Source organism: Camelus bactrianus, chromosome 10, assembly GCF_048773025.1.
Source record: "Camelus bactrianus isolate YW-2024 breed Bactrian camel chromosome 10, ASM4877302v1, whole genome shotgun sequence".
In the NCBI taxonomy this organism is placed as follows: domain Eukaryota; kingdom Metazoa; phylum Chordata; class Mammalia; order Artiodactyla; family Camelidae; genus Camelus; species Camelus bactrianus.
In genome coordinates, this window is record NC_133548.1 from 29,301,638 (window position 1) to 29,315,474 (window position 13,837).

Sequence of the window (13,837 nt, forward strand, 5' to 3'; positions counted from 1 at the left end):
AGAAGTTCAGGTAAGTTCAGATTAATTAGAATTCTGAAACAGGCCTGTCCGGTTCTGAATCCCCACTTTGACACTTCCCAGCTACGGGATGTTGGGCAAGTTATTTAAAATTCGCTCTGCAGTAGTTTGCTTACTACCTCCCATGTGCTGTAATGCATGAAGAGCACTTTTAACCGTATCTGCCATGTAGTAAATGCTCAGTAAACATTCGTAGACTCTGTTACTGTTAATAATGGTGATGACTGTTTTGTCTGTTCTTTCCCTGGATTACTGGTTTACCCAGTTTGCGTAACAGGTGAAGGGAATGTCTGAAAGTAATGAAAAAGTGTTCTTTGGAACAGGCAACTTTGTTAGTTTGTTATTTTACTAGAATGATAAGCACAGACTCACATGGCTTTAGTTCATGTCCTAATACTAAATACAGTGGAATTGGTGCCTAGTTTCTCAAAGTGTGGCGCTTGGACCGCCTGCAACAGAATCACTGGGGGGCGGGGGGGGAGCGGTAATTGATAAAATGCAGACTCCTAGGCCATATCCTCCAAGTCAGGATATTGTCTCTTTAAACGTAGGATCCAAGAAGCTGCAGTTTTTTAAAATTTCCCTAGATCATCCTCAGGTACACAGAAGTTTTGAGAATCACTAAATGAAAAATTATAGTAGTTATCACACGTGTTCTGGGTTATAGAATTAGGTTTTAACCACATCACGTGTTTGTATACTAATCTATCTCTTAGGTTTTTTTTCATTGCCCTTTGAAATAACTGTAAACATAGCATTTGTAAAAATGCGTGTGAGCTATAGAAGGCTTAGGTGACAATGACTCACTGCTTTGTCCCTCCACTTGCTAATATAAAGCCATTCTTAACTGCACCAAAAGCACATCACTGGAAATGGCAAACTATAGATTACCTTTTGATTCTAGATTAGACAGTCTAGTAGTTAATGGGCAGTGAATGCAAAAATAAAAATATGTACTAATAAAGCATGTCATATGCTGTAAAGGTGAAACTTTAAAATGTATCTAACGTCATAAAAAGGAGTATCTGGGGTATTGGCTATTTAATTTCTAGTTTCAATAAGTTTAACTTGAAGTAGAAATATGTTAAATAGCTCATTTTGCCAGAATGCCAAGTTGTAGAATATAAGGATTTGTTATTTGCTGTGACTAATGGAATAGATCCCGGATAGACACTTTCAGTAAATAGACTGGAATGAGTTTCTTTCAAGAAACGTGACATTGCCGCCTCTGCGCGCTCTGCGCGCTCTCTAACCTTGGACAGATGTGTGCGGAGGGGGCCATCTTACCTCCCTGGGATTGGAATTCCTTAGACATTTTATTATTTTTTTAATGCAAAATATTTTAGACATTTTAAATAGTTTTCTTTTGCTTCTTCAGAACTTGTTTTCCTTCTAAATCTTCATACAGAATGTTTCTAGAGGGGAGGTTCTAGAGGGGAGGGTTCGGTGGTAGAGTGGTGTTTAGCATGCACAAGGTCCTGGGTTCAATCCCCAGTACCTCCATTAAAAATAAATAAACCTAATTACCCTCCCACCCCAAAAAAGAATGGTAGTTATTTCCCAAGATTTAATGATCAAAATATTCAATGATTTTGTCTAGTTGGAAGTTGAAAATGAAAGAAGGCTAAAATCTTTGAACGTTAGAAAAATTACCAAGAAAATACCCAAATAGAGTTTTCCTAATTTGTGGCCCATAATTACATTAAGGTGCACGTGACTTTTTTTTTTTTTTTTTTTTGGTAATTTAGATGACTTAAAGTGTTTCTTGCAGAAATCGTAGGTTTCTTCCTCTAAAATAATGTTTTAAACAAGCCTCCTGTGCTCCTCACTCACTGAGTACATTGCATAGTTTACATTTCCAAAATTGGGATGGGGGTTGGGGGTGAGGAGGGGGGTCAAACTATTTCCTTTAATAAAGACATTGGGATTTTTTCCTATGTATCAGAAACACAAGGAGCTGTGTGTCAGGCCTGTTTTACTTAAGAAGGAAATGTTCATGGGTTTGTTAGCATAGTGGGTGTAGTGGTCAAGTTAGATACAATTGAAATTCTGTCCCGGTGTAAAACAGTCTTATCAGCACTTGAGTCAGTTTGAAAATCTGATCTTCAGATCTGAATTACATGAAAGATTTCCTTGTGGTTTTGAAATAGTGCTTAGAAGGAGCAAAGTTCATTAGGGGTTGAAATTGACCAGAAGTGGTTTCATGACAAGTGTGTGACTATAGATGGCTGTAAAATCTGAAAATGAATTGTAGATATTAATAAAAAGCTAACTTAACAGCCTTCCACAAAGCCGGGAAATGGCTAGAGCATTGCCTGAGTAGGATATTAAAAGATTTGTCAGAATTTTCTCCATTAGAATTTTTTTCTCTACATTAGTCTATGCTTATATTGAATATTAAAGGATTTCAAAGACCAAATGTCCTAGGTTTTCTACAACAACAGAATTTCTTAAGTGTTTTAAACTCGAAACTGGTAACAGAGTATAAGAGTATAATGTTTACATTATTAATATGTTAGGAATAGAGAGAAAAGGGGAGAGTTTTGATTATTCAGAACAAGCGTTTATGATAACATAGACATTCATCAGTAAATATCTGTGTATAGAATTGTTACTGTAATTTCATTTAAGGCAGGGAAAAAAAGTATGTGAGTCTCAGTAAGAAATAAAACAGGCTTTTGAGCATAGGGACTAGAAGCGTGTTTTAAAGATGAAAATAGTAAGGGAATTCATCTAATACATTGTCAACTGTTGAACAACTGAAGTGCACTGAAAGCAATAGTTACCTCTTGCCGACTGGAGTCAAAATGGTAAAATAACTGAAACCACATAATCTCTTCACTTTTGAAATATCTGATGCCATTTACTGCATCTGTTGAAAGAATCATTTGTAGCACTTTTTTTTTTTTTTTACCTGTTAGGATGAATAATTAATAGTGTAGGTCAGCACAAAGCCACGCTTTCTAAAACCATTTCTCTGTGAAACACTGATCCCAGTTTAAGTGCAAACTCATTACATTGATGGGTGTGCCACCAACACCCACCTGTGAAATGAGGCATAAGGATTAACCATTTGAGTCACTACAAAATCCTCTTCCTCATTAACTTCTTATTTAAGGGTTCCATTTTTCCCAAAGTTCTTCCTTTTGACCTCTTGCTTATGTGTGACTTCACAATTTGGGGACATTTTTTAACGAGGAACTTGGGTCTGTGCATTAATTGTTGTATTATTACTGTGCATAGAAGACAGTTTCATTTCTAGCTTAGTGCAACACTCACCTGGTTTTCTTGCTGTCATTTAAGACCACCCCTTTCCTTTCTGTGTGGTGTGTGGCACAGAATTTTGCAGGAGTCTCAATGACGTATAGAACACTGGACTTACGTTTTAAAAAAGTCTAGACCACTTTGCATATTATAGTATTTTACCACATCTTTTTTCTTCTTCTTCCATTTTTTGAGATGTAATTGACATACAGCACTGTATAAGTTTGAGTACAGCATAATGATTTGACTTACATATGTCATGAAATGATTACCACAGTAAGTTTAGTGACCATCCATCAATTCATATAGATACTTAAATAGAAAAATTTTTTTCCCTTGTGATGAGAGCTCTTAGATTTACTCTGTTAACTTTCATATATAACATACAACAGTGTTAATTATATGTATGTTGTACATTACATCCCTAGTACTTCTTTACCTTATAATTGGAAGCACATCTTACTGAAACACTTATAGAGATGACCTAATGTCGGTGGAGTGTTGCGGGTGTGTATGTTGGGGGGGGCAGTGCTCATTATTTTGTTGAATAAGAGTGCACGTTATCCTCATTATTACAACATAAGCAGTTGAAATTTTTAAACTGTTGTGATGCTGAGAAACTGGGGCAGGATTTCAACTTGTTTTTTGTTTTTAACGTTTTTTTTTTAATGGAGGTACTGAGGATTGAACCCAGGATCTTGCACATGCTAAGCATAGGCTCTCATCACTGAGCTATGCCCTCCCCCTCAATTTGTTCTTAAAATACAGTCCAAACCCCTTACCTGGCCTGTGGGGGTCTGCACCGTCTGGCGCCTGTTGACATCCCCATCAGTGTCTCTCTGGCGCCTACACTCTCTTCCTCCTGTGTTCTAGTCACTCGGCCCCTCTGGGAGTTGCTGGGACCACAGCTGGTTTCTGCTCCTGAGTCTCTGCCCTCGCTGTTTGCTCTTTCTATCCCCTTGAATGCTCCTTGCCCAGCTCCCCTTGCCGCTCGCTCTGGGTCTCCGTTTAAATGGCACCTTCTTAGAGATGTGTTTCCTGATCAACACATTTTAAGTAGCTACCCTCCCCCTCAGCCTCTGCTAATTTTTATCTGAGTTCCCTGTGTATTTACTTCATGGCACTTTCTACACTCTACAGTCATTTTTTCAGCTTGTTTATTATATTATATTATATCATATCATATCAAATTATAAATATATATATATTGTATATTCCCACTGGAATGTCAGTCTCCTCACGCTCGTCGGGTTCACCATTTTTACCTTTCTTGCCTCACATGATGCTCATTTACATGTGTTGAATGAATTGCAGATAAATTAGCTACAAGTAGAATTTAATGGCACTATTAGTTACATTTTATGATGAATTGTATGATTCTATGTTCAGTATCTCTCTCGCTCTCCCGAATCAGAAGTTCCTTGAGGTTTTGAAGTGGGTGTGTGCGCGTGTGTGAGTGGTTGAACAATCTCCTGTCTACTCATTAAAGCAAATCTGGTAAGCAGCTCTGTAGCCAGACTTTGCCAGTCTGTTATGTAAAGGATGCCTGTCTCTTCTCAGTGGTAGGTTCTACAGAGTCCAAGGAATAAACAAGCCTAAAACTGTTTGTTTCTAAGTGAATTCTTAAGGCAGCTGTGCAATTTCTGAAGATCTCCCCTTTTCTAATGTTCTTTTGGTTATCTTGACTATCAGACAAAGAGCATCCATCAGATCCTCACCAGGAGCAGGGGTCTGTGACCCCAGCTAATCTGCCTCTGGGAAGGAGACTGCATCCGGGGCTGGGGCGGTTGGATGGGAGTGGGGACTCAGCACATGCGTGAAGGGGAAAAGGGACAGTTATGGCTGGAACCGAAGCTGGAGCAGCATGGAGACACAGGAGGCACAGAGACCACGCTGATGTCCTGGACCTGAAAGCTGCTGAAGTTGATTTCTTTAAAAACAGGCTGCCATTTTGACCTTGCACCCATTTGTGTGTGTTTGTGTGCCCTAATTTCACCAAGTGGTCCACGCCTGTGAGAGATGGATTTATAGTGAAGATATATCAACCAGGGACTTGCGAAGAAAGCTGTCATTTGCCTGGTGCCTACTGTTCCTCATCATATTAATACTAGCTTGTCTTTTTGTTAACAAGCAGTTATTCCAACAATTATGCCTGGTTGTGTCAACACAAACACCTAGATTTTCAGCTGGGGATTTAATTTTTAAGTATGAGTAATCCTATTAGTAAGGTGCCCTTAATTCCAAAATTTGGGGGAAAAACAAATCAAAGAAACTCTAAAGCAACAATAAGGTTGATTGGAGGAGCTACTTAATTTTTCCTAGAGACAGTTTGCCCTTTTTAAATAACTGTTAATTTTGACAAACTAATTTTTCAAACATACTTAGTTCTAAGAGTAGAGGAGAGGATTGCTTTGTCAGTACCTGATGCCTGTATATATATATATATATATATATACACACACACACATATACATATATATATATATATTTAATTGAAGTATAGTCAGTTACACTGTGTCAGTTTCTGGTATACAGCATAATGTCCCAGTCATGCATATATACACATATATTCATTTTCATATTCTTTTTCATTAAAGGTTATTACAAGATATTGAATATAGTCCCCTGTGCTATACAGAAGAAATTTTTCATCTATTTTTATATATAGTGGTTAACATTTGTAAATCTCAAACTCCCAAATTTATCCCTTTCAACCCTCTTTCCCCCAGTAACCATAAGACTGTTTACTATGTCTGTGAGTCTGTTTCTGTTTTGTAGATGAGTTCATTAGTGTCCTCTTTTTTCTTTCTTTCTTTTCTTTTTTCTTTTCTTTTTAGATTCCACATATAAGTGATATCATATGGTATTTTTCTTTCTCTTTCTGGCTTACTTCACTAAGAATAACAATTTCCAGTTCCATCCATGTTGCTGCAAATGGCATTATTTTATTCTTTTTTTTAAATCACCGAGTAGTATTCCACTGTATAAGTATACCACAACTTCTTTATCCAGTCATCTGTCGATGGACATTTAGGTTGCTTCCATGTCTTGGCTATTGTAAATAGTGCTGCTATGAACATGACACCTATATTTTTAACTTGACTGGTGAGAATCTGTTGAAAAGGTTTGTTGCTGTAGGAAAAATTATAAATAAATTCCTACTTTTTCCCCTTTGGTACCAAGTCAGAATAGCAATTAAATTTAATATGAAATATTAGTTATAAAATTGTAAGTAAAATAGCTTAGTTGCTCAACTTAGTTTCCTCTTGTTGTTTTTCTGTGTTTTTGATAAGCACGTTCTCAAGTATAAAATCCCAGCTTGAGCTTTGTGGGTTTCTTTTTTTTTTCCCCAACATATCATTCTGCGATAAAATCATGCTTAGCCAAAGATTCTTGAAGGATTCAGATTTGTATGCATCCTTTTGTTGTGAATGAAGGGAAACCAGTACCTTTCATATGCTGGTTGGGGAAACATTCAATTTTAGGAGAACTTCTAGTGAAACTAAGAAGGCAGGGATGCCGTGGCCCTGGTCACTTTTATAACTCATTTTTTTTCCTGGAAAACTCTGAGAGCTGTGTTACGTGCCCATTCCTTGACTCATTCCGCTAGAATCCATCATTGAACGGGGTTGTTTGTTTCCATCAGGCGTTTAGATGCCAACCATATTACCTCGGTGCCCGAGGACAGTTTTGAGGGGCTCGCCCAGCTGCGGCATCTGTGGCTGGATGACAACAGCTTGACAGAGGTGCCTGTGCATCCACTCAGCAATCTGCCGACTCTGCAGGCTCTGACCTTGGCTCTCAACAAAATCTCCAGCATCCCTGATTTTGCATTTACCAACCTTTCCAGTCTGGTAGTTCTGTAAGTACCCCCCTTTTAATACTGTGTTTTGGTGTTAATTTAGGGGCAAAAGCAGAGTTCTTGTGACAGATTGTTATGAAAGTACCTCACTGAGTATGCTTCTGGAGAACTAGTGTTTGGGGGATCTGCCTTTTTTTTTTACAAAATTAAATGTGCTGACTTTTTAAAATACAAAGAATAATTTTAAAAATTACCATCTGATGATAACTGTGGAATCTAAGATAAATGGCCATTTGTAATCATGAGAAGAAAGTGGATTATTCAGCAAACACTTGTACAGCTTTTACTTGTGTCTCAGCAATGTGTTCAATGTTAAAAGAAGCGGAATCCTCTTGGAGACGCTCATAGAAACGAAGTGGCAGTGATATTTCATGTTTTTACCATCCTGTCTATTCATAGAGTATGTGATTCATTGTTGTTTTTAATCTTCGAAAATTTGGACATAATAAAGTGGCATTTCTTGTATAAATCTGTTACCAATTCGCACTGGTGTAAGCTGACGTTTACCCCACCTCCCCATAGGAGAACTCATCTAAATTTTGCTTCATATAATTAAAAGCTCATCAAAACTTTTGTTTGGATATGGGTAAATACTCAAGAATCTTCCACGTGTGTACCCTTTTGCCACTAGAGATTTGTTCCTTTTCCATTAGCATCCTGTGTTCAGTGAATCCAAGTCTGTGCAGTGTTTATCAAGAGATAATTACCCAATGCTGTTTGAGATAACTACCCAATGCTGTTTGTTTTCCATTAGCCAAGTGTTGCAATATTTAGCTGCACCATTCCTTTAAGCTATACCAATTTAGACATCTAAAATGTTACGATAGTTGCTATGGGTAAGGCTAGAGTCATTTTGATACTTTTTTCCATAGGCATCTTCATAACAATAAAATTAAAAGCCTGGGTCAACACTGTTTCGACGGACTTGATAATCTGGAGACCTTGTAAGTTTATTCGTATCTTGGACAATCGCATTGGGATGTTGATAGTGCAGTTTGGCATTTCAGTGCAGAAGAAGGAAAAAAATAAGGGTCTTGAGTTCAGCTCATTATTTAATTTGCTTTAATACATGACTAAAGTTTTGCCTTCAAATAACACAGTCATGAAAACTAATCTAGGTTTCTAGTTAAAAATGGCACGCAAGTTTCAACTTGATATTTCTTACAAAAGGACATGGGAAAAGCAGCTCAATCTGCCAAGCTGTATACCTTTTCAAAAATTTTGGTTTTGTTGAAATGTATGATAGACAATTTTGGAACTTTGAACCTTATAAAACTAATTTTGGACAAGTTTTTTTGTTTCTTTGTTTTCTCCATGATCTCAGTTGCCTTACTAATTGTTAACAGTGAGTTTAAATACTATCTCTGCTTTCATATGCTAAATGCGATGGAGGTTTCCATTTTGCTTAAGATATTTTTGTTGTATCTATTTGCTGAAGTGTTTGGAAATTCTGACTGTTTTCAACTGTCCCTTGCACCATGATAGGAGCAAAGACATTGTGCAGCTGTGTATAATATATAATAAGAGTAGGATCTTTATTTTTTGTTGTTTTAGTTTAGTATTAGTTGCCTTTATTCAGAGATTTATAATATTTTCTATTGTGATATGGTAAATGATTCAGAGAATGTCCCAGTTAGATGGATTTGCAACATCTGATTAGAATGCTTAGGGTTTGTAATATTTTGTTTAATTGAATTTTTCGGTTAACCATCAGTTAATGAGAAGACTTAACATCTTTTAATAATCTATTATCACTTTCCTCAAGGATAGTAAACATCAGTGGCTATTCGAAAGTTTAAGCTCTTGAAGAAGATACTGCCAAACCCAGTCCTTCTTCTCAAAGTGTGTAAATACCAGTGGAACAGAAGACTGGACGTGCCTTCTGACCCTAGACCATATATGCTATTCCAACTATACTAAAATTAAACCTTTTCTTTCCAGTCAAATTTTGATTTGCCTTTTTTCCCCCCTATGTAGAAAAGGAAAATAAACAAGTCTCCAAGGATCTGGACTTTTGATTTTGTTTTGCTCTCATTTGAAATCAATTGTGCCAATCATAAGCTAATATTCTCTTTAAGGTTAAAAGAAATGAAAGTTTAAACATTCTCAGAATTGATTTTCTAGTGCAGATTACTATGGCTTTTCTCTCTCTTAATTAATGCAGCTTTTCCAACAGTTTGTCACCTCCTTGAGGACGGTAGTTGTATGAACCCATCCTGGTCCTTCTCCTTGTTCATACTGATCTCAGGTCATCCTGCTGATGGTAGAGATGAGGTCAGCTGCTCTCACACCAGAATTTCAGAAAGCCATTCTGAACCTCAAATAGAATCCTCAGTTTCAGGCTATTGTCGTTTACAAATGGATACTCAATAAATTCTATGTTATGATGAATTTCCTGAGAACTGTTACTCAGATGATTTGTTTCTTTAATGTACCAGTGATATATGATTCTGAGAATTCTTTCAACGTTTAAAGTTGTTGACCTAAAACATCAGAGAAGAATTAAGATTCTTTCTTTCTATTCAATATTCTAAGAAAAGGTGTACATTTAGTTAAAGAGAATGGTAATTGGTTGATGAAGAAAGAGTACCATCCAGAGGATGTGATTTAACAAGAAAAAAAAACGATTTGTACCAAAGTACATAATAAATTGTGACCACTCTTCAACATTCTTATATGTATTTTCCCAATTTTTTTCTAGGGACTTGAATTATAATAACTTGGGGGAATTTCCTCAGGCTATTAAAGCCCTCCCCAGCCTGAAAGAGCTGTGAGTATTGCTTTGCCCTCTCTATGCCTGAATAGCCCTAGAACCATTTAATGTTCCAACAATAAGACCATAGAACATCTTTGTTCCATTATATAGACCATGATACGCTCACATACACACACATGATCATACAGTATAGATTGTGTTGGCTAACACAGACAGTTTTGATCATAGATTACTGTGTAGGGCTGGACTCGGGTGAAATAAGCCACAACTTATGGACTCTGTGTTGTAGGAACTGTGGTCTTAGTCTCACTGGGGAGGCTGACCACATAAGACAGACAGACAGACAGCAGTTTCTAGGTGGAAATAAGTGCTGAGTAGGGTAAGTAAATCACTGCAGAAAAAGACCTCATTGAGGCGTAGAGTCATTGGAAAAGGCATCACTGAAGAGAAGGAGTTTGACTAGACTTGAAAGAATGGAAATACTTGAGTAAATGAAAGAGATTAGGGAGGATTTTAGGTGCTGGATTTGTCAGGGTCAGAGATAAGAATGCATATGGCATAACGGAGATTGTGTGTCATGAGTTGATAGCTAACACTCTTAAGATGCACTGCTCAAAGACTAAATGCAGGTGATGTTGAGAGAGATTTGGGGTTAGAATACCTTATGATTCTTGTGGTCTAAAATTCTTTGAGGATGAAACAAGCTAAATGTATGTAAGGGACCTGGCAGATACTAGGTTGAGCAGTGGGTTTAAAAAGAATTAGGTATGGTCCTGAAAAAGATGAGATGGAATTAAAAATTTAATTTCCCCACATTTTTGAAGTTTTCACGTAGTTGTTATCAGCTGTATTTTATGTCCTACTGAACAGTAGTAGGTATTTGGGTTTTAACTTATTTCACAAGGGGATAAGTGTTTCAAAATATTTTTCTCCTATCTTTTTAGGTTATTTCACAGTAATTCTATTTCTGTTATCCCTGATGGAGCATTTGATGGTAATCCACTCTTAAGAACTATGTAAGTAGTTTTGAAATTTTCTTTTAATATGCCATCTTGTAAAGCAATGTCTGTATGATGCCAGACATCTGGATGAAGAATGAAAATTCAGGCTGTTAGATATATGAATTTTGTGAACATAGATTTAGTGTTGGCGTACTGGCAAACGTATGAAAACTTTGTGTTTTTCTTTTGGGTATTTTTACAGACACTTGTATGATAATCCTCTATCTTTTGTGGGGAACACAGCATTTCACAATTTATCTGATCTGCATTCCTTGTAAGTATTATAGAAATTCAAAAACAAACTTGAATGCTTACACAATTGCTTTAATGGAAAACTAGAATTTGTTATCGTAGCTCCAGAAAACAAAATCTTTTATTTTCTTTTCCTTGGGTGGAAGTCCAAAGGTCAATTCTGAAAATGTAGGATGGCTCTTATTTATATAAACACTTGGTCAAAATGATCACATTTTTGGGTACAATCAAGAGATGAAACTAATCTTCTTTTTTAGGTATAGGGGTACTGTAATTTTAAACTGCTTAAAAAATAAAATGAAAATATTATCTATGAAAATTTTTTATTTTAAATTACCTTTTCTCTCCCAATTTCTTAAAGAGTCATTCGCGGTGCAAGCATGGTGCAGCAGTTCCCCAACCTGACCGGAACTGTCCATCTGGAGAGTCTGTGAGTGTGACCTTTTGAGGAGGGGCTGTGTAAAGATAACACACAGGCCTGCTAGTGGGTTGCCAGTGCTTTTTGGTGATGATGCTGAGTTAACGTTGATTCCTAAATATTGCTTTGTGAATATCATCCGTGGAGGTTTGCATCCATAGGGTCTGAAGTCAGCCAGTGCAGGTAGAATATAACCTATTATGTGAAGAGAAGATCTGAAAAGGTCACTGAAAATAAAAGGCAATAAGTAAGTGCCAAATTAGAAGCAACGCTCTAGGAATTCAGAAGTGGAGCAGTCAACGTATACGTGAGAAAAGGCTTTATGGAAGAGGTGAAACGTTTCAACATTGGATGCTGTCAAGTTTCCCAGAGCTGAATCTTTTATTTAGAAAGACAGGATTTAGTAAAATGGGGAATCCTGAAAATGTACTCAAGTATGGCATACAGATGATCAAATATAGTTAGAATTGCTTGTTTATATTAGAATGGGGGATGATATGGAGAAATTTGGAAATCTGTTTGGATTGTAATTTTAAAATGATAAACCTTGAACACTTGGTTATGGCAAAGCTTCTCAGTGGTGGTCTGTGAACGGGCTGCAGGTGCATCTAAGACCTTAATGACTTCAGCACCCCCCCCGCCCCGAGACAGCCCTGTAGGGCCTGACATGGCTGGGGTCTTTGCCACAATGAGCGTCACCACAGTATGCCACATAAAAGTGACAATTTTCATGTGTGCCAAGACGTAAGAAAAGAAGTTGGGAAGCACTGAGCTAAGGCATTTAAACTTGACTCTTAAGGCAGTTTAGGGGTGTTGAAAATGCTGGAGGAGGCGGTGTATGGAGGGTAAGAAGAGAGACTGGGGATGGAATGGTATGGAGGCCATGGAATACTCCACTTGGATGAATGAACACATTTAACCATGAGAGTTCTGTGTCCTCAACCCATTGCTGGAGCTCCTCCACGTGGCCCACCTGAGCTCCCTCCACCCCTCTCTGCATCATTTTACCCTTGATCTGCACAGTAGCCGTAAAAATGAAGAGAAAAGGTCAGATGCTGAGACCCCCAGAAGAAGAAAGAACAAGAATTGGTGACTGACTGCAGATGGGGACATAGAAAGGGAGAGGATGAAGAGAAAAATCTCAAAACATGGAGCCAGGTTGATTGAAAGAAAAGATGCAAATAAAGTTTGGGGGCAGAATGCTAAGTTGGTTTTGAATGTTCTGGATGTGAGGATGGGGACAGAACTTGCAGGTGATTGTGGTCAGGCTGTGACTAGGGGTTAGTTTTTTTCTGTTGGTTCACATGTTGTCTGGACAGTAGTAACATCTCATGTCACAAGCTTTTCTGCATTACTATGAAAATGATGTGGGTATTAGGGTTAATTCACCTTCCCACAGGCCTAACTTTAGGGAGTGATTAGGCAGTGGGACCTACAGACAAGTCTGTATGCAAATATGTGAATATTTATTTTTCCGTATGAGGGTAGCATTTTGTTTACCATCTCAACTTGCATCATTTCTTAGATAAACAATGTTTTTCCACAGGACCTTAACAGGTACGAAGATAAGCAGCATATCCAGTAATTTGTGCCAAGAACAGAAGATGCTTCGGACTTTGTAAGTTGGGTTCCTCTTCCCTTCTCGTACCTTTCTTTTACGTACTTCACACGTGTTGAGTTTTATGTTTAATGAACTATTTTCACTAGGTTGTTTCAAGGTATAAGTATTTTGCATTTATTCCCTTCATGGAAATGAGCAGGTGGTTTAGTAGCCCCCATGGATAGGTCATGTTTACTTGAATTTGGTTTTACGGTTATGTGTATATCTTACATCTTGTGGCTTGACTTTGAACAAAGTCAGACCAAACTAGGCTCTTTCTGCATTTCTTTTCTTATCCTGACTCCTCGTCCTTATTCTGGCTGCCCTGGGGTGGGTGGAGGGGGTGGTTAGGTCTCTGTATGCTGCTCCTTCATCCATAACCTAAGTAAGAGCCCCAATCTTTCTTGGATCAGGAACCAACTAAGCATGGAGCCTTCCCAAAAAATCTCCAAGCTGCCCTGGAAATTAAAAGTAAATAAAGGATGTAAAAATGTCACAAGAACAAACAATTAAGTTACTAAGTTGTTAATAAGTATTCAGTGGAGAGAGAGAGAGCAACAAAATAAGTGACTGATTGATCAAGCAAGTAATTAAATGGTGTCACGGAGTATCAAACACGGTGATCGCCACTGAGGAAATACTGCAGTGGGATTAAGTAAGAGTTAACTAGTCCTGATTTTTTATTTAATATAAATATTTTTAAAAA

At 37.5% G+C, this 13,837-nt stretch overlaps 1 protein-coding gene across 1 annotated transcript in view; it reads left to right on the forward strand.

Moving 5' to 3' along the window:
- Positions 1-13,837, forward strand: part of LGR4 (leucine rich repeat containing G protein-coupled receptor 4) — a 93,021-nt gene that overhangs the window by 68,854 nt on the left and 10,330 nt on the right. The window contains exons 5-11 of the mRNA XM_074372223.1: positions 6,929-7,144; positions 8,017-8,088; positions 9,846-9,914; positions 10,805-10,876; positions 11,064-11,135; positions 11,475-11,543; positions 13,078-13,149. Coding sequence (XP_074228324.1) covers positions 6,929-7,144; positions 8,017-8,088; positions 9,846-9,914; positions 10,805-10,876; positions 11,064-11,135; positions 11,475-11,543; positions 13,078-13,149 — 642 coding nt within the window. The remainder of the gene's footprint in view (positions 1-6,928; positions 7,145-8,016; positions 8,089-9,845; positions 9,915-10,804; positions 10,877-11,063; positions 11,136-11,474; positions 11,544-13,077; positions 13,150-13,837) is intronic.